General features: G+C 30.5%; 1 protein-coding gene across 1 annotated transcript in view; it reads left to right on the forward strand.

Annotated features, from left to right (window-relative positions):
- Positions 1-23,112, forward strand: part of LOC142317904 (alpha-glucosidase-like) — a 95,115-nt gene that overhangs the window by 43,810 nt on the left and 28,193 nt on the right. Inside the window, exons 6-7 of the mRNA XM_075354443.1 lie at positions 20,978-21,068; positions 21,839-22,018. Of these exons, the coding sequence (XP_075210558.1) occupies positions 20,978-21,068; positions 21,839-22,018 (271 nt within the window). The remainder of the gene's footprint in view (positions 1-20,977; positions 21,069-21,838; positions 22,019-23,112) is intronic.

A 23,112-nucleotide genomic window follows, 5' to 3' on the forward strand; every position in this document is an offset into this window, starting at 1 on the left:
ATATATATGTTGTGCAAATGCTGCGAAACTCTCTATGCTGAAAAAATCTTAAAATTCTGTTTATTTAACTACGTGTAAAGATCCACATCATAACCCTATCTAGTGAAACCTTCTGAACAAAACAAAAATAAAACGATGTCCGTGGCAAAGTGGGATTGCGTTTTGGCCTTTCATCGAGAGGTCCTGGTTTTGAATCTCGGTAAGACATATATTTTTTAATCGCTACCAAATTTCACTTCCACATTACCGCAAACAATTTCTTCTATAAGCTTCTCTGGACTACCAATTCATGAAGCACAAAAAAAAAGAAAGAAAATTACTCATAATAATTGGTCCAATTAGTGAAAAACTAATGACTGTTGAAATAACGGGCTTTATTCAGTTTTTTGTGAAAAGATATAATAAATAAATTATGTAATGAAATTATATGTATGTTTGATTGTCTAAAGAACAACTGAACCTATACATACATTTTTCATAGTGTTATATTATAATATCTACTTCTTCAAAGTGCCATAAACTTAACGCAAATTACGTCATCACTACCTATATCAGGTAATTTTTCACATTTTTGTCTTCGCTCCATAAAAATCAGATTTCCTGCATGAAACTTTCCATGAAAAATGAATAGGCCGCGGAAGGCGAGTGCCCTGACTTGCCCGATCACCTGACTTAAACCCTCTTGACTTTTACCTGTGGGGCCGTTTGAAACATATTGTTTATTCAACTCCAATACTCAACACTGAGGATCTTCAACAAAGGATCTGAAATGGATTTCAAGAAATTAGAAATAAAAAATAAAAGAAATACTCCTGGAATTTTTTAACGGTTAAGACAATCTCTGAAAAAACTGGAGACTTGTGTAATTTATAATTGTAAACACTTTGAGCATCTCTTATAACTTTTAAAAATTGTTAACTGTTTATCTAAAAAAGAAATACACCTAACATTCTACAAAAATTAACGTAAGATTATCACAGGTAGTTTTTTAAACTTTTTAATTATTAGATATATTATTGCGAGAAAATTATTACTTAATCTCTTAATTTGCTACTAATTCACAATACTAGAATTAACAATAAATACAAACGATTAATATTTATTCGAATTGAACGTAAAGTGGAGGACATGAAAACAAACACAAAATTTTCTAAATTTCACGTGAAAATACTTTAAACAATTGAATGAAGACAGATAACAATGTAACAATTCAATACTAAGAAATATTGATTACAAAAAAATCTTGAATAAAATAAAAATATCCACTTAAAATATAGTGCAGATCAATACTTATTTCAAATGTAAACTTTAAAAGTTTATGGGAAATTAAGAATGACTACTGACAGTTTATTGACCTGCAATTTGATTTGTAATTAACAAATTTTATATCTGAATAAGTATGGAATATTTTTACTTTTTTAAATTTTAAGTGTGATTTTTTATACTTTAAACAAATTTTAATTTATATTTGTACGTTTTATTTTTTATTTTTTGATATTTGGATAAAGCAAATAAAACTAATTGTGTGAAGAAAAAGACGCTCGCAATAAAAAGGCGAAGCCAAGCAAACTGAACTTTGATGAAAAAAAAAAGAGAGACTAACACCGAACATGAGTTAAACTTTCTGGGAAATAGGTTAATATTTTCCAATAAATATACTGAAATTTTTGTATGAATTTACTTTGAATATAAGTAAAGCTTTATATCACTGTACTAAGGTACAGAAAGACAATCGGGCTTTTAAAGGTATATAATAACTCTACTAATTTTCACATAAAATAATAAATCATGAACAAAACAAAAGAGTAACTCTTACACACACAAGATATTTTATATAACCCCAAAGGAAAATCACATACGGATCAGATTTTGTGAACTTGAAGGTCACTGCATACAAGCTCTTTTTTCGGATCTATGCTGACCGATCATGAGATAAGGGAAAACGATTCTGTACAGTAATATGCCGGTGAGGATTCACGTTTTTCAGGAAAGAGTAGTGTACGAAGCAGCATAACCGAATAAGCAACTCCTCTTTTGCTTTCTTCGCCAAAAAGAATGGCCCATAAACGTGTCGTCGGAATATCAAATAGATAAAGATTTAATTTTGGGGAATACCATTCGGGTTATAAATGTTCACGGGGATTTTGTGAACGCTACATACGGACGGACCTTATGTGTGTTAACGTTTCGATTAAGATAAATTATTGACACATCGATAAATACGGCACGATCAAAAATGTCGTTAACTTCGTGCTGCAAAATTTTTATCGCGAAGTCGGCACGCACATCGTAGTCAGTGTTCTTTAACCCTGTAATACGTAAGAGTTTGGTTAAAACATTCCACTGTCATTACCGGCATCGTTAGCTGGCAGCTGGAATTCGTAAAATATTTTTTAGGATTATTTTGATAAGAATTCCTGACACATTTAACATTTTATTCAAACACCCTCGGTTTTCCCGTTACACAGACATGCAGTCGTTTTAAATCGATTATGTCATCGATAAATTTTTATTGTAACTTGAAAAATCAGAATTAAATTTTCCCCGACGCACACGTCGAACTATAACCCTACAGATTCACATTTAGCAAACTGCAAAACAAATAAGCCTTTTGGTTCGGGAGTCGCTATGTTTGATAATGGCGCTGAAAAGCGAGAAAATAGAAAATCAATCGTTGACTCAATTAAAACTCCTTTTTTCTATTTGATTGTAGCCTTAAATCTATACATCATCTAAGAAATATTATAACAAATTAACAGCCCGATATTCCTTTTTATACGTACATCCGTTACTATTACAATTTGGTAATTGGTAACGGATGAAAATTTTTTCAATTTATCTTTATAACTTTAATCACATATTGGTTAGAATTATTTTTATTTTTATTCCCTGCTGATTCATTTACAATTAATGTTTTAAATATCTTTTTAAATTTACGAATAGTTTGTACAAGCCCATAATAGAACTGATTATGTGACTGTGTGATTGCTATTTTAATATTACAGATTTGTTAAAATATATTCTAAATTAAATTACTCATAGCACGAATAAAAGTATAGCCGGAAATGCACGTAACTATTTTATGAAAAAATGACGATTTCCCTTTCGTTTTCCTTCTATGAGATTATCTGCATGAATTTTTTCAAAATTAAATTTTGTACAAACTTTGTTATAACTTTTTACTTGTTTACTGGCAATTTAACAAGGTTAATGGGTGAAAAACCTAAAAATATTTTTTTTAGATTGTTGCTCGTCAATTAAGACGTAGGTTAAGTTTTTCTCGTTACTGACTACGACGAGATTGTCCCAAATTAAATCCAATTGCGAATGGATGAAATAATTTTTTTAGGTATATATTGCAACTCATATGTTTATATGACTACGAATTTCATCCAAAATATCACGGTAGTTAGAGATTTATGATGCCTTAAAACGTCTTCCGTCTTCCCTATATGTCTTTTTAAAAGACCTTCACGTTGATTTTTCTAGCCGGTTTAACAGTTCTTAGAATCGCTGGTATACGTACAATTTTATTTGGAGGCTCACAAAAATTTCTTCTTTGATTTTAGCGACTAACACGAAAAAAGTTTCTTTCAATTAATGAAATCAACCAACAGTTTTATCCATTTGCTTAACGAAGTTTTTGAAAATCCCTAATTTTTTTACGAAGTGAAGGCACAATAATCATTTTTGAGATTAATAATGAGGTGAGTAAATACAAAATTTTTCAATCCAACAATAAATGCTTCACGTTTCGCACATTTTTTCCCGGTATAATGATTTATTTATGTCCCTGTTTTCCTTCATATAATTTATTGTAGAAGAGCTGCACAGCCATTTATAAAATTACAACTTTTAAACGGCAACACACAGTCTAACGATACTTGTTGCATTGAATCTTTTCTAACAGGATTTTCATATTAACTTGTCTTACATATCAGTCACATAATTAACGGCACAGCAGGAAATTTGTTGCGATCGTGCAAAGGACAGCGTTTAAACTAATTTTCGAAGAATCAATGAACAGTCTCCATCTTGTAGAGTTGTATACATGAAGAAATGCATCCGTGTCAGAACTGCAATCGTTACTGAACTTTAAACTCCCAATCGTAATTTCTTCGTGTACAGATCTGGTAGGTAACGTTTAATTTTATTTCTAAGTAATATTTATTTTATCTTAAAATTTTTCATATGATCATTAGACATACAATTCTGATCATAAGACATTTGCATCTAATATCTTATTAAAAATAATTTAAAAAAAATACTTTTTAAATATTTTTAAAAAAATAGTATTTTTTTAAATACTCTTTTTAATAATTTTTTTTATCCGAGTGAAAATTAGATAACATTCTATGATTTATATAAAGTAACTAATAATTGGACGACATTTATTACTATTATTACAGTGATTAGAAAAGGACGAAAACAACTTAATAATTTTTTTTAAGGTGACACGTTCATTATAAAAGGTTACACTATTACTTTAATTATACGGGACGTTTCATAATGTTCTTAGGATTTACAAAAATTCAGTACAAAAAAAGTATTTCAGTTACCTAAATGAAAGTTGTACAAGGTGATGCAGGGACTCAAACAGTTTTTGTTAAAATCTATAAATGTTCAATATGTGCTCCTCTGGTGACACGGCACACATCAACACGAAAGTCTAGCTCTTGCCAAACTCGTTCTAATATGTCATTTTCGATAGAGTTGATTGCATTGATTATGCGATCCTTTAGCTCAGCAATATCCTGCGGCATTGGTGGGATAAACATCTTATCTTTCACGTAACCCCAGAAAAAGAAATCACATTGCGTGAGGTCTGGTGATCTTGATGGCCACAGCATAATGTGTTGGTCTTCTTCAGACGCACGTCCTATCCAGCGCCGAGGTAATGTTGTGTTTAGGTACTTTCGAACCTCGTTATTAAAATGGGCAGGACAACCATCTTGCTGGAAAATAAAGTCGTTGAGTAGCTGAGGCGTAAGCCATAATTGTAACATATCCAGGTATATCATGCCGGTTATTGTCGTTTCCATAAAAAAGAACGGCCCTCACGAGAGATCGCACAAAAAAACGTTTACTTTCGGAGAATTCCGAATGTGTTCCACATAAGCATGTGGATTTTCAGTTCCCCAAACTCACACGTTATGACGGTTTACTTTGCCATTAATATGGAAAGAAGCTTCATCGCTGAAAATTATCTTGCTTACAAAATCTTAATCTAACAGCATCTTTTCCTGTAACTGTAAACAAAAATCGAGCCTACGTGTTTTATCTCCATCGGAAAGACGCTGGATTAATTGAAGATGGTACGGTTTGCATAATAAGCGTTTTCGGAGAACTCTCCACACTGTTGTTTTCGGAATTCCCAATTCTCTGCCTGCAGTCGCAGTCGATTTTGACGGGCTGCGAATGAAACTTGCATGCGCACGTTCGACATTGACTTCTGAGGTTGATGGACGACCAGTTGATTTTCGCTTGCACAAGCAACCAGTTTCACTGAATTGTTTATACCATGCACGAATTGAATTGTCACTTGGTGGCTCCATATGAAATTTCAACCGAAACGCACGTTGCACAGAAATTTGGCAAGTGAAATTCTAACACGCAAAACGACTTCTTGCTTCCCGTGACAGCCATTTTCTCTAATGTCGACGCCTAGCGAGCAAACGGTTTACTAACTGCCTAGTATATATATGGAAAAAACTATTTGAAGTACTCTTTCGTACAGTACTTGTTTTATTCTTATGAGTGAAATAGTTTTTTGTTAATTTTCGAAACTCCGAAGAACATTATGAAACTCTCTGTATATAAGGTAATTACTTAAAATCAATGAAATGTTATCGATTGAAAATAATTATACAAACTTAATATCTATTTTAATTGTTTTACTGATTAATTACATCGACTGTAAATAGAAAATATGGGATAAGATGGAAAATATGGGATAAGGGTTTAGACTGGTGGCAAACAACAGTAATAAATCAAATCTATCCGGTATCATTGAAAGACAGCGACGGAGATTGAAAAGGAGATCTCGAAGGTAAATTAAAACTACTTAATTAACTGAGATAAATATTTATGTTAAAGAGTAATTAGTATTATTAGTAAAGTTATTAGTATGCTTTTCAAACGCAATTTTTATGTTACATTCTAAGTATAATTAAGAATTTCAAGGTTTTTCCGTTAAAGAAAATAGATATCAAGGGGTTAATACGAATTTTTTTCCATCTTTTTTCTTTCTTGGCATCAAAGCTCTAGGCCTGCGATACTAGAAGGAAAGTATGGTAATCAGTGAAAAAATAAGGTATGGTTTTTTTTTCATTTCTCGACATTTTATGACCCAGTGACCCCAAAAAACAAAAAAGAAGGATAATATTCTTTCGTTGATTATATACTCTTTGATTCTAGCCTTAAATCTGCATTTAGAGATATTATTGCAAATTAACACCCCTATATTCCTTTTTCATACATCCGATTATATTATTATTTAGTAATTAAAAACAAAAGTTAACTTTTTTCAATAGTTAACTTTTTAATTTTAATAATATATTGGTTAAAATTATTTCTATTTCTATAATCTGTCGATTCATTTTTTCTTAGACTGTTTCTATAACTTAATGTTTAAATTTCTTTTTAAATTTACGAATAATTTTTGCAAGCTCTCTATAGAACTGATTATGTGACTGCTATTTCAATAATGTTGATTTGTTTAAATATTTTCTAAATTAATTACTCAGTTGTACGTATAAAAGTGTTACAACAAAGTGTGCTGAAGATGAACAAAAATTATTTTTTGAAAAATCCCTTTTTCCTTTTCGTTTTTCCTCTATGACATTATTTACATGAATTTTCTCTAAATTAGATTGTGTAAAATCTTTGCTTGTTTACTGATAATTTAACTAGGTTATTGGATGACAGAACTGAAAAGATCTTTTTAACTCAAAATTTTCCAGTTTTATAACTATTAGACGGTAACTATTACTATAACTATACTATTACTATTACTATAACGGTCGGTAACTATTAGACATATTTCTCAACTTTTTAGATAAAAAGAAATAAATACATAAATTTACATATATTTTATTATCTTTAACTTTTGTCAGTTTCATTGCAATAACAAAGAAAGAAGTTTTTATGTTCAAACTATAACAATCTGCAATTTTTTTGTTTGTTTCTTCCATTATAAAAAAAGAACTGTTTAATTCATTACAACTTACAAGAAGCTAAAGATGGTAAAAATGTTAAACTGTTACGAATAAGTCGATTTTAACGATAGAAATTCGAGAGAGGATGCCATATTTAATTAACTGAATGTCAACAAATTTTTAAACATCTTTCCAGTACCTTACTATTTTTTAAGAACAGGAGCGATAAGCAAATTTTTATCTAAGGGTTTGTTAAAAAGTTATTTACGAGAAATGTGATTCTTTTCAAATAGTTACGAAGTTACAATGCTTCAAATAGCTAAAACGTGGTCTAGTTCGGTTGACTAATTTGCTAAAAATATTCTAATCTGTGAAAAACATATTTTTGAATTTGTCAGTTTTGTAAACTTTACAAATAAAAAAAATATATCACCTTTTACGTAGGCTTTTAGTGATCGATATAACGTTTCAATTTCACGGATACATAATCAAAAAAACAAAATTTTTATCAAAAATTATCTTTACTTTGTCGAACTGAAATTTTCCGTTTTTTTCGAGTATATCTACGTATTGGTCACTTTGTCGGCCTTCGTGGCAAGAGTGCTAGCATTTCGGCCTTTCATTCTGAGATCCTGGGTCCGAATCCCCATTAGACACGGCATTTCACACTCCATATACATACTCGTACAGTTTACAGAACGCTGAAAAAACGTTAAACCGCTAAATATTAAAATTAATTAATTTTGAATAAAGAAATTCCAGAGAAGATGTAATGCCCAAAACGTTTAAACTCTTTCAATCATTCAATGAAATTTAATAATGAAACAGGAGCCCTAAACATCGTAAAAACTCGATCAGAAAAGCAAACTGTAATGATTTGAAAGCCCTATAAGTTTTATTTTGATCAAAGGGTTTATTATAAAGTTATATTCAAAAACTTAGCTCATTAATGTGACTGTTATCAGTGATAAAGAAGGGATAACACTACAAGGAGCTAAAATTCATATATGGTAATATAAATTCGTTCAAACAAAGATTTTCTCATGAATTTGAAATAGCTTACAGAAAAAAAAAATTAATGAATTATGTAGGGATTTAGAGTTTCTGAGTTATTCATGAAAAGCACATCTTTTGAACCTCCAACATTAGTTAATAAAATAAAAAAAAACACTCATATACGGTACTTCTTTAAATTTCTTTAAAAGTAAATGCCAGAACAAACATTTTCCCAAAGGTTTCATCGCATTCCTTACCACATTATTATTTTTTTATAACATTATTGTCCTACCTACTATTACATTTCGCAAAATAGCGATGTAAAGTAAAATAAACTCGGTCTCGAGTTTACCCTTAATATTCATACGACGACAATATTTGGCGAAATAAATATTATCTATCATCTTGTTTTTAGTGTTTTAGATATATTAAGGTTGAGAACCTATACGTAAATTTATAAATAATATAAATTTGTATATCAAATAATATACAATCTGTTTATTTTATTCTTTTACAAGAAAATTGCCTAAAATAATACGGTCAGTAAAAACAAGTTCGAGTTTATGTTTAATTCGAATCCGTTGATCGGTAGCCTAGTTACCAGTTTATGTTATTAATGTGACTAAATAATAATAATAATAAAAACCTTTTTTTATTACTTTTATTAATAATATTTTAACTTGAATTTTTTGGAAAACTTTAAACAGTAGATAAAATATTAATATAATTTATTTAAAACTTTAAAACCAAAAATGGGAGACATATTTGTCAAATACATCTTATATTCCATCGTCGTGTACCGCTCCTAGAAGATTGATAATTTTGTGACAGGTTCCTTAATGATTTTAACTAAGAAAATTTTTTTATTTTTTTTCCAGATATAAAATCGAAGTTGGATTATTTTATGGAAACTGGAATCAAAACTATCTATCTGGTTGTCACCCATATATAAATCGCCGCGGGTCGAAAAAGGTTATGATATATAGAATTATACTGATATAGATCCGATGTTTGGTACTCTGGATGACTTCAAGAGTTTAATAAAAGCTGTTAAAGAAAGAGGTAAGCAGTTTAGAAATACTATCGTAGAAAATAAGTTATTAGACAAGTTTGAGTAAAGAAAATAAGATTGCGTCATAATAAAGAAAAATACCATAATTCAATTACTGGGTTTCTTTAAGTTTCATTAAGAAAATTTGAGCGGCATATCCTCTCTTAAAAAAGTGATCGATTGACCTTCTTATTTATTAGAACTAGCAGCGTTAAGTCCTGTAGGTTTCTTTATCCAGTTAACCAGTTTAAAACACAGATTTGAATGGAGAAGTATACATTCTTTCGACACTTATTACAAATTTTAAAGAAAACTATTTCAAAGATTTTTGAACGTATTTTTGTTTACCATTTTAACCTCTACGGTAAATATTGGATTTTTCCCCACAGCCGAATTTATCAGATAACTTCTATATTTGTGTAATATGTACTAGCACAATAATTATTTCTCAGGCATACAAACGATTGAATCCAACAAATTTTTCCCTGATATTATTTTACTTTATTTCAAGAAAACAACGTATGCTACGACTGCAAGGAGGACCAGAAGCAGTAATAATAATTGAAGAAAACCTATAAAAAATGAATATTTCTAAATAAATTGTAGAGATTATTGAAAGATTTTTTGAAACGGCTAGTCGTAGTATAGTATTTCTATACTGAGGTTGCCGTTCAAGGACTTCTTCATTCAAACAAAATCTTTTACCTCCTACTGTTTTATTAAAGGTCCAAACATGTGGAAGTCAAAGGATTTAAGGTGGTGTATTACAGAATAGTCCACTTTAAATCAGGGATTGTAGCCAACTTATGAGAGGCCACATTGAGGTTCGCATTATCCTGAACAGACGGAATGCTGAATTTTCTTTTGTTTCGGATAGCAATTTTTAATGGACCCTTCAGTAAATTTGAGTAATACAAAGCGTTTATAGTGCGCTGTTCTGTTAGGAAATCGATGTGAAAAACAATTCGCATATCCGAAAAGAACGAAGCAATATTTTTCCTGCTGTAAAAGGACTGAAAAAAGTGATTGCTAAAATAAACAGGTAAACTTTCTCAGTATCTAGAAAATATATAAAGTAGAAACAAAGCGAAAAAGAATAGATAAACAAATGAGGCTTATCTGGAGCTGATATGGTTGTTTAGTTGTACTAAACAATGGTTGTTTATGGCTCATTTAGTGAGTACTGAGACGAATCCTTTACTGAGACGGTTGTTTCGAAAATTGGATCTGGCTAATACTGCCGTTGTATGAACAACGACGATTTTTGTAAGGAAACAAATATTTTTCTATCGATTATTAATAATAAATTAATTTCATGCTTTTCTGTATTTTCATAAAGTTGGATAAAACTAAATTGTAAGTTTTCACAGTGATTTCTTTTTAAAGAAATTTATACGGTAATAAATTGATTTATAACGTAACTTATTTGAACTTAAGTAAATCTTATAAAGTAATCCATATTATTATAGGTATGTATATTCTGCTCGACTTCGTACCGAATCACGAACGACGAACACCCATGGTTTAAAAAATCGGTTAAGAGGATATATCCTTACACGGATTACTACATTTGGAAAGACCCAAAAGGTTACCGAATGGAATTAAAGTACCTCCAAATAATTGGGTAAGTAATTTACATTTTTATTATTTTCTGAAGAAAAAAGATTTAATTTTTCTGATTTAAATCTCTTCAACTGTTTTTAAAAATTCACATTCTTCTATATTAAATAACACATGGGTATGGCAAAATTCACCCAAGTACAAACGACAATTTTCATTATAGTGTAAATATTTAACTGTTATTTGTTGTCTTTTAATGAATGTAATACATAATAATTATTTTACATAAAGCCGAAAATTTGTGTGATTGCTTAGCTATTTGTTAGTTTTTTTTGCATCAAACGAGAACCAACAGAACGATTGCTTTCAAATTGACGGATACATTTATGTTGTCCCGGGGAAGGTTCAGAGCCATTAACCGTGACCCTAGCCCCCTTGGGGGTGAAGTTGTGAATTAAAGATATTCATTAAACAAAAAATATTAATCCTTTTACTTCATTTTTATATTTTTATCACAATGGCAACGGAAACAAGTTATGAATTTTTCATTCGAATTACAAAAGACAGAATAGTTGGTATTATTCTCTCTTTTGTAATTTAATTTCTTTTTCAGGTTTCCATAAAATCGGAATATTTTAATTGTTATTTATAACAACTAACATAGTTTAACTACAAAATTTAGTGCTATTTTATTATTGCTTATTGTGCATTTATTGGGATTGGGAAAAATCATTTATGTGGTCCATTAATTTTCGTGTGCACGGTCTATGTCAAACCTTTTTTAAATGTAGTTAAATTAATATTTTGAACGGATGAGTAGGTTTTAATCTCTTCATCGCGTGGAAAATTATGTTTTTTATTATTTCATAGTAAAAACAAATGTTATAGCAGATGGATTACTAACATTTTTTGTCGTTTCCGAACCGAAAATTTAATTCATACTTTTACGAAGGGAAAGAGAAAAGAATTGTGTTTATGAATTTTCCGACAGGAATATCGTCCTATTTATTTCCTTTGATTACTTATGCCATCCTGATATTACGTGAGCGAGAGAAAATAGAAAAAATAAAAAATCCATTTTCCATAAAAAACAGGAGGTAAAATAGTAATCCTTATTTGATTAAAGAACAGATATTGGAGATATTATTATCGTCAAAATGTCAGACATTCTATGTTCAGTTAACTCGTTGGGCAATAAAAGCCTATAAGTAAGTACCTAAATAGCCTAAATACCTATAAGTAAGTTTAGTAAAACACCTAAAGAGATTATGAAATTAATTTTTGTAATTACTTATTGACGTTACATTGTATTTAAAATACTTACACAGCCCTCACTACGAAAAATTACTTACGAATACGACTTTCGTATTACGTAATATTCCTACGACTACCAAAAGAAAGAGAACACATCTCAATATCAAATATTTTCAGCTGATTGCAAGAACAGATATTTTGGATAGGCAGAAATTCAACCACGTTTACTCCAATTATAGCAATGAATGTTTCTCACCGTTTAGAATTCACAAAATTTCAGTAGAACACAGTTTACAAACCAATTAGATCAGTGAATGCATCGAAGTGTTCATAATATCGACCAATCGAATCGGATATTGCAGATCTATTTATATTCTAAAAATAAAAGAATTTTAATGTTACCAAATTGATAAGAAAAAAATGTTATATCATTTTCAGTTGGGTTTATTCGGCGGCTCTGCTTGGGAGTTTAATGAAGATCGTCAACAGTAGTACTATTACAAATTTACTGTTCAACAACCAGACCTAAATTACTATAAGAAGAAAGTTATAGAAGATATGAAGGTAAGTGTTTCAAATATATTTAAGTAATTTGGTCAATTAACTTTTAAACTGCTCTACCGTTCATCAATCGTTATGAGTCATTTACCAGATCTAGTAATATATACCATATTTTACCATTACCAAAACATAGAGAACTTAATATCCTCTCCTGAAACCAGAACTAATAAAAATCTCGTTTAAAAACCTCTAGAACCATTGATTTGTAAATCTGTTTAAACTTATTTTGCATTTTCCAGTACTAAAATTTGTTATTATCTGTTTGTTTTTAATAAAATAAGAAAGTGAATACGATATTCTTTGACATGATGAAAAAATTATTCATAATTTTTGGTTGGACAAGTAGATAATTTCGGTTTTATAATGTGAAATAAAACTAAATTTTTTATGCAAAGACTGAACTTTTACCAATTACATATTTTTCATTTTGTCCAATAAACCTTTGCCATTTTTCTGGTTACTTCACGATTTCTCCCTCAAAGAACCTCTTGACATTATCAAAAAAAAAAACTGAACCCAGTGCTATTTCAGGTCATCATTATTAGTTTTACCGTTCAAATAGTTTTGAAAAATTCGAAATAAATGGCAATCTGATAGTGAAAATCAGGGCTGTATGGGATTGAGATATCACTTTAAAATCAAGCTCCAATAATTTTCCACGAGTTACCAGATATATGTGAGGCATCTTGGTTGAACACGATCCCTTTGCGATTTGTTAAGTCTGACCGGTTTTCTTTTGTTTGCTTCCTCCAGTTTCATTAGTTGTTGACAGCAGACTTTTGAATTGATCGTCAATACACTTAGGTCATGATCGTTTTTGATCGGTGTTAGACGATCCACTTTTTATCACTGGTGATGATTCGTTTCAACAAAGATTTGATTTCGTTGAGTTTGCGATGACTATCGCTAATATCGATTCATTGTATTCAGTGAAGTTCTTTAGATCTATGCGGAAACCAAGTATCGATTTTCTTAACGAGTCCAAAACATTTTTTTTTTTTTTGCTCAATAAAAATTATAATTACAATCGGCTCTCCTGCGGAGCTATAAGTAAGTTTCCTGACAAAAGCACGTGATAAGGGAGTCCTTAAGGAACTCCCAAAATAAGTAACACACAATAAATAGTTGCAAGTAAACTAAAAGTCCAGTATGAAATTTCAGGTTGTCATAAATCACAAACCATTAATTTCAGCACCATATAGTCCACAAAACAAACATTAATAACAAATAAAAAATAAAAAGAAAGAGAAGTAACAAGAAATTACATACGACCCAACTAAACTTGACTGTGTTAGATTCCAAACTGTTACGCAGACCCAAAGTCGAGTTCATGGGCACGTTTCAACCGTCGGACGTCTCTGCTGTTGTCGAGTAGATTAATTGCAAAGTGGTTTACATGATTCTCAAGCCTCTGCAGGTATTTGATATTACGCTGTGGTGCAATCTCACGAACCGTCGGAAGGTCCAGATAATCGTAAATCTCATCATTCCGCATGAACCATGGCGCTTCGGCAATTAGCCTCGCTACTTTGTTCTGGAATCGCTGTGTAATTTCCACATTACTAGTACTAGCCGTTCCCCACAATTCTACACCGTACGTCCAGATTGGGCGCAGGATAGCCTTACAAATTAAGATCATGTTAAATAACGTGAGCCTGAGTTCCTCCGTAGCAGCCAATGAAGTTCCCTGTACCTTGCGTTCAGCTGTTTCCTCTTCATCCTCACGTGACACTTCCAGGTCATACGCCGATCCAGGTGAAGTCCCAGATACCGCACAGTCTCCGTTTGCAGGATCAAAATACTATCGAAGTATACACCGGGAAAGTCACCCCTCCGCATGGCAAATGTGACGTGTCTCGACTTACCTTGATTAACCTTAATCCTCCACCTTTTCTACCATACGCAGACACGATCTAGCGCCATTTGTAGGTCCTGCGAGGTGAGGCCAGATTCTTTACGTATAGGTTCTCAACCTTAATTTATCTAAAATATTAAAAACAAGATGATAGATAATATTTATTTCGCCAAATATTGTCGTCGTACGAATATTATGTGTAAACTCAAGACCGAGTTTATTTTAGTTTACATCGCTATTTTGCGAAATGTAATAGTAGGTAGAACAATAATGTTATAAAAAAAATAATACTGTGGTGAGGAATGCGATGAAACCTTTGGGAAAATGTTTGTTCTGGCATTTACTTTTAAAGAAATTTAGACTTCTAAGTACCGTATATGAGTGATGTTTTTTTATTTTTTATTAAAAAACGTAAGAATCAGTGAATTAAATAAACAAAAAAATATTTAAATAAAATGATAAATATTTTTAATTTAGTTGTGGGTGTATGTGTGTGTAAGCCGTGCATCAGAAACAACCCACAGGTAACAGTTTTGTTTTAATAACATTGTTGTACTCGTTAAAGTTTGCGTTCTTAAATTAGTTATTGATAGATATATTTTGTTAAAACTACGCTGTTATATATACTAATTAGTAGATACTCCCCTGATCACCTAGGTAGAATGGTAGCGTTTCGGTCTTTCATCCTGAGATTCCGTGTTCGAATCCTGCCATGGTATTTTTCATACGCTACAAAATTTCCATTAAATTTGTAAAATCTATTTTATCCAGTATTATTTTTCCACATTAAAATAATAAATAAAGAACCATAATCATTGAAAAGATATACAAAACAACCAAAATTGCTCATATTAAAACACTAAACATCAGTAACATCGCTACTGATTTGAATGAATTTAAATTCTACCACAGCGTTACTAAATAAAGCAACTGATTCATCCAAAAGTAAAATTGAAAATTCAGCCAATTCTTGATATGCAATGAAAAATAAATGTATTGGTTAAAAACATTTATTACATTAAAGAAAAATAATAAAATAGTTGGAAAATTAAATTATTTCGTACTAATTAAGATATTTATACTTAGAAATTATTGTTTTAATAATGCAGCCTTAAAAAAAATAATAATATAATTTAAATAGTTGCATGATACAATAAAATCTTGTACAAATAAAATTTTTGTTCATTACTTAATATTAGGCACTGAAAAATCATTAAAATAGCCCCTTGATCAAGGGTGTGATTAATATATAAAAACTCTTTAGTGAATTTTTTAAAAAAATAATAAATTTTAAAAAATCCTTAGAGGTAAAATACAGAAACATTTCTTTTTCGTAAAAGAAAATCATTTAATCGTTTTCTAAATGAATCGGTGGGACGGTTTGGCAATTTATTAAAAATGTTAACAGTAGCATAATAAGCCTCTCAAAAAGGGTACACTATATTAAAAACTGAAATAAATGAGGCAATTAAAATGATTTGAAAAGGAAAAGCCGAGGGATGTGATGAAATATCAATTAAACTGATCAAATCACTAGAACAGACAGAGGAATTGTTATTACTAGATCTATGCAATAGAACGATTAGCCTAATATCACGTGCAGCTAAGATATTATTAAGGGTTCTAAATAAGAGGATAATACAGTAAAACAGTATCAGTTTAAAAGAGATGATGAAACAAGGGAGATAGATACATGCGAAATACAGAGAAAGGAGGCGGAGAATGTATGTTGCATTTGTTGACCTAGAAAAGGTGTTTGACAGAGTTAGATGCGATAAATTACGGCTAATTTTTGAAAAGAAGGGAGTTGACTGGAAAGAGAGACGCCTAATAAAAGAGCTGTACTATAACTAGAAAATAAAAGTGAGACGAAATGACAGGAAGAATAGGAACTGAAAGGGAAGTGAGGCAGGATTGTTGCATGTCACCAAAACTGTTCAGTATATATCTGGAAAAATAATTAAATGCTGTCTGAAAGAGAAAAGAGGAATAAAGATCCGAGGAAGAAGAGAATAATGTATACGTTTGTCCGATGATATGGCGATATGGACGGAGAGTCCAACCTAAATGAAAGGCTTGATGACGTAAATGAAGCTTGTGAAAGTCAGGGTACGAAGATCGACAAAATGTATGGTGTTAGGTGGAAAAGAGGAGAGGATGGAGGTTATAATAGGAAATGAAATTTTGAAGCAGTTAAAGAAATTTCAGTTTTCAGGGAACTTTATAACTAATTACCTAACTTGTACAGGAGAAATTAAAACAAGAATATCAAGAAGTAAGCAGGCATTTAAGATGAAAGGAAGACGGCTGTGTGGAAAGTTAAACGTGGCGATAAGGAAGAGATTAATGAAATGTTCTATTTGGAGTGTGGTACTCAATGGAGCTAAAGGCAGACAGAAAACAAATTGAGGCTTTTGAGGTGCGGGTGTGACGCAGAATGATAAATATCAGATGGCAAGACCACGTAACAATAGAAGAAGTATTGAGGAGAATCGGAGGGAACATGAAAATGCTAAATGTAATTGAATATAGGAAAACGAACTGGCTAGGACATGGTATAAGAAGAAGGTATTTATTATTGAATACGGTAGAAGGCTTGGTGAATGGAAGGGTAGGAAGAGATTTCAAATGATGGATGGGATTTATGGTAAAAGGAAAATATGTGGAAACAAAGACGTTAGCAAAGAATAGAACAAGGTGGAGAGCAATAGCCGTGACAGGACTTGCTTACTCTAATGACAGAACGGTATGAATGAATGAATAACTGTTACTAATTGTAAATCGAGTACGGTAGATAACTTATAAAAATCAGTTTATATTTGTTGAGAGACTAAAAATTGTCATTACGATAAGTTTCTTGGAAACAATATATATATATATATATATATATATATATATATATACAAACACACACACACACACACACACGAGTATATATCGAAAATATGAGCACTAAATGTCTGATACTCTAAAGAATGTAAAATCAATCAAATCAACACTTCACATTTTATTACACAATTTTAAGTAACACAAAATAGTTAACTTTTTCACAAGTGCACGAGTATTTTCCTGTTTTTTTGGATACATTAATCAGCTTTGACGTTACCGTCTACTTCATTATTTTCTGTGTTAGTCTCATATTACCTATGCACATTTACTGTTTAAAATATTTGTTTTAAATATCTTGTATTAAAAATACCATTCCCTAATTATCTGTTTCATATATTCCAATTTTTGACTTCGTCCATAGGTTTTACCTTTCTACATATCCTTTATTAAGAACTATTTTTTTAATAAAATAATAAAAATTAGTAATACATGAAATTACTTTTTTTTAAATACGCTCTGAAAAGAAATTCTATTAAATAGTAGCTTAAATTTAAAATTCCTTGCTTAAATTGCATGTAGATAACCTTACTCTGGAAGCAAAAGAGTGAATTATCAACAAAATAAAGAAAAATCAATGAAATCATAACATTTAGTGAAAATCAATCGTGTACAACCATAAGAAAATATATATAAGGATCGATTTGAGAATCACAAACGTTTTATTTCGTTTTTATTTTTATTTTTTTGAAAATTGTTTAATTCTAATAAAAAAGCATTTTCTACTATTTAGATACCACTTTAAAAAGTTTAATTTGAATTTTATCAAATAAATATAAATAAACCACATAATATACAGTATTAATTGCATCTCCTTGAGACACAAACACATAAGTAAGACTCCTTGGCGATCCCAAAAAATTGTGGCCATCATTTTATGTTTTGAAAGTGTTTGAATTTTTTTGAGTTTGAAGGCGATCGAAGTGATTGACGTTATTTGGTGTGTAGTACGAAACCCACCACCTTTGATCACCAATCATAATGCTTGATCACACAGTGGTGTGATCGAGCATTTTATCGCCATCTCTATGGTACCGCTCCAAGAATGACAGTGCAGACTTTTTTTGTTGAATGACTGTCAAAATTCTTCGGACTGATCAGGCACAAATTTTACGGTAATTTAGGTTAACGGACAATTTTATGTGAAAGAGACCTTAAACAATTCGTTTACCGTAAAACGCCTTATCTTTAAGGTAGCTGCTGATCTACTCTTTCAGCTGTTCAGTAATGAAAATAAGGGCGTCCTGAGCGTTGCTCATCATGATCAGATGTTCTCCCTCTCTCTTTTTGTCTGTTTAGCCTCAGAACCACCGTAAAGTATTACTTCATAGGAAGAATGAGGATGATATGTATGAATGTAGATGAACTGTAGTCTTACACAATCTCAGATCGACCGTTCCTGAGATGTGTGGTTAATTGAAATCCAAGCACCAAAGAACACCGATATCACTATCTAGTATTCAAATCCGTATAATAGTAAATACCTTTAAGAGGATTTGAACCTTAGAACTCTCGACTTCGAAATCAGCTGATTTGCGATGACGAGTTCACCATTAGACCAAGCCGGTGTGTTAGATGTTCTCCCTGCCGAATATAAACGACCCCATTTCCTCACGTTTTCTTCTTTCATTACACATCTCCCAAATACGGCAGTAATTTGACGAAGAATTTCCGCTTTGCGCGTTAAAAAACGTATTACCGATCGTACCTCACAATCGGCGGGATTTTCAGTTTTCTTTTTTTCATTATAAACATTTACAAAATCCCTCTGAGTCGCAGTACAGCTGCGAAATTTCGTACAGTGTAGTGGAAGAACAACTGAGACCAGCTGGTCTTTTGACCCATTATTGCGAGTGAAGCTGCGCCAATGCGATACGTAAACGGTTCTTACTTTCTGGACAACCGTAGAATTTTTAAGAGAAATGTGAATTTAAGACTGTGCTAAGGTACATTGTATTTCAGTTATCATAAGAGGAACATGAAAAGTACAATATTTTGGATAGTCTGAATTAAAAATGAAAGAAAAAGTAATTATAACTTTACGTACTATGTTTAGAATAAAGATTAAAAATATATATTTCTCCTTGATAATGTTCCATTTAAAGAATATGAATAACAAAAACAATTTAAATTAAAAATTTTATATTGTCAGAATTAAATAAATAAAGTTATAATTTTAGGAGCTCCCAGTTTATACGACTATTTATGCAAACCGTTCCGATTCCAGATAATTTCTCATACTACTAAATCATTTTAAAGTTTTCAAGATGGAATGGAATGGAATGCAAAGTTGTCGGGAGGTTGCAAATTCTCCCTACGGATCGCAGAACCTGGACAGTGTCCCTTGCTGCTGGATGATTCTATCGGGCGTGTTTTTAAAGGTTTATTTTTTTATGGCGGGTCTAATTTTCAATTTTTTGTCTTATTTTATATTTTGATTTTAAGGACGGATTTAATTGCATTCCAATCCGTTGTTAAACCAGCATTATCGAACCCATTTCATGGGCCGACCGCGGAAGGCTAGGCTTTTGAAACCTGAAAAAAAAAGGAATTTATATTTTATTTTTATTTTGGAATGGCGGGACCAAAGGGAAAGGCGCCTCCCTCTCTATTTCGGTGATCCAACGACCAAGACCAAGTGGGCACGAATCGCTCCACACTCGTCTCTCACGTATCTGTAACAAAAGAAACAATACACACACGCGAAAAGAAAAAAAAAACTTACCGCATTCTGTTGTCTTTTAGTGAGACAGTATAACTTGTTGCCTTGTTTTACAATTAATACTTAAAACTTATTTTCAAGATGAAAAGTGGAACCTATAAAAAATACAAAATTTTATAATAGTCGTCTATTTTAATAACGGAATATATTTAATTCTAAAACGTCTAAATATATGTCGAAAAGAGTTTAAAACAGCAGTATTTACCGGTATTTAGTATATCTTCTTAAAACCCATTAAAAAATGTGTATGTGTATTAATGTTATGAAATAATAAACTTAATAAAAACAAGAAGTAAATTTTTCAAGTGGTAAAAATTATCGTAATTTTTAGTTATTGTAACTATATCTGATTAAAACCAAATGTATATTGAAACATTTTCAAATGAATGTTTGTGTATATGTTCTCAGTTGTTAAATAAATATTTAAAAAATTAAATGTCGTCCGAATACAGGTCTGATGAATCAACGATATTTTACTCATATGTAATACTTATTTTATCTTTAATACAAAATTCTTTAATGATAATTTTAAGATACCAATTAAAAAACAGAAGAAAAAAACTTGAGTTAAATTAAATGCCTTGTCATCGGATATTTATGATCATCGATAACCGTTTTTAATCTTTCTTTTTTTATGCAGGTGTTGAAGTAGAAAAGATAATAATTTCATGACCTATATATAAATTTACCAAAAATTGGACTAAACTTATTACTATTGTTACATTAAGAAAACTACCTATTCAGTATTACTAAATAATTTAATCTAATACGTTTATTAAAATAAATTACGCAATTTCTTTAATTTTATATATATTATTAAATAATAAAAATATAAAATGTTTTCGAATAAAAATAATTACAAAAATGTAATATTTATTTTAATTGTTTTATTGAATATTAAATTTATTAACTGTGAATGGAAAATATGGGATAAGGATTTAGAATGGTGGCAAACAAATATAATATACCAGATTTATCCGATATCATTTCAAGACAGCGACGGAGATGGAAAAGGTGATCTTAAAGGTAAATTAATATTGTTTAATTAATTAATTAATGGAAAAATAAATTAAAAATATATGGTAAAGAATTTTTTTTTTTTTTTGTAAAATAATAATAAAAGTATGCGCATTTCGATTGATGATCGTTTGGCTAAGTAATCCAAAGCAAAACTCGCTGCGCCCACGCGTAGAATTTCAGAATTAACGGACAAATCACGGGCTAATGAGGAAACTTGAAATAATCGGTTTGTCTCAGTTTTGTACTAGAAAAATAATAAATAAATAATTTTATAAAGATAGAAATTTGTATAATTAATTGCTCTGAACAACCAACTGAACCGATAAAAAACATTTCCACAGCATAATAATAATATATGATTAAATATCAGATACGGCGATTAACTATCTGAGAATATTTTACACTTTTAAAAATGTGAAATATTACAAAAGTATTACATTCTTTAGAGTGAATTATAAACTATTTCTTAAAACCTAATTTAGACGATTTAAATATTATTACTGCAAATAATATAACTTTCGTTATTTGATTGAATATCGCTAACTAAACCTTCCTGTATCGATTTAAACAATTATATTTCTATTTGCATTTTTAGAAAAATGAAGAACAGTAAATAAACGTTTAAAAAGCTTTACTTAAAACTTAAAACGAAAAATGGATTACATATATGCCATACACATATTGTACTTCATCCCACTTTCACAATCTGTCCAATTTAACAAATCTTTGGTCGGTTCCTTAATGATTTTTAATAAAGAAAAATTATATTTTTTCAGGTATAAGATCAAGACTGGATTATTTTACGGAAACTGGAGTCAAAATTATTTGGTTATCACCGATATATACATCGCCAAAAATCGATAACGGTTATGATATATCAAATTTTACTGATATAGATCCAATGTTCGGTACGCTGGACGACTTTAAAGATTTAGTAAAAGATCTTAAAGATAGAGGTATGTGTTTTAAAAAATTCTATCGCAGAAAATAAGTCATAAGATAAAATTTGGGTTAAGGAAATGAAATTGTGTCTTTCTAAAGAGATATACCATAGATAAGTGAATAGAATAATAGCATTTCTTATATATATAAAGTATATTATATAATAATATAAGTATACGTATATATTAGTATGTATATATATATATATATATATATATACATATATCTTTTATACATGTATAAAAAAACACATCATGAGTGATTCATTACCAACGCTCAGCAAAATCTAGTGAAGACAAATTGAAGAACATTTATATACACGTTCTTCTTACGCTGTAAGTGCAAATTAAAAAAGGATTTTTTGAAATTCCGAATTCAAAGAGTTGAAATAGAGCAACACTGAAATTTTTACAATTTTTTTTTTTTTTTTTTGTTTAATTTATCGGTAACAAATGAAGTTATATGAACTTGATATTTTTTTCGAAAAACCAATTTTCGAAAAATTCGCACTTGAAAGATCTGAAAATGATAAAAAAATTTCAAACAATGATTGAAAATTTTCCACATCTCCGACTATACTAAACGAGATATTCAGTAGACTTGAGCTTGCAAATATCCTTTCGGTAAATATCTAAAAATCATTTTCTGGTGTTTTTGTACTTCGATATTTTAAGAGATACGATGATGTACGGCGTGGCTAGTCAACCAACACATACTGATATGGGCAAAATACATTTTTACCCGTACGAAGGACGGGTAACCAGCTGTAACTACTATTTTTAAGACGGAGGCCGACTATTTTCTAACTCGCATTCTTCAGATTACTCAAAGTTTCGGGTCCTGTACTGACCAAACTGTTGTCTGAAAAAATTACTATAATTAATAATTTTTATAAATTGAACTGGCTTTAATTGTTATTTATCCTTATTATACTCATAAACATGAGACTAATGAACGCAAGGGGATCCAGGGGGAGAGAGAATCACCTGGTTAGACGGGAAACGCAAAAACCATGTAGCGCGGACGAAGATGCATATACATATTAAAAATGTGTGTCATATATATATATATATATATATATAGAGAGAGAGAGAGAGAGAGAGAGAGA

The sequence above is a fragment of the Lycorma delicatula genome, chromosome 1, assembly GCF_047948215.1.
Source record: "Lycorma delicatula isolate Av1 chromosome 1, ASM4794821v1, whole genome shotgun sequence".
NCBI classification, from domain to species: domain Eukaryota; kingdom Metazoa; phylum Arthropoda; class Insecta; order Hemiptera; family Fulgoridae; genus Lycorma; species Lycorma delicatula.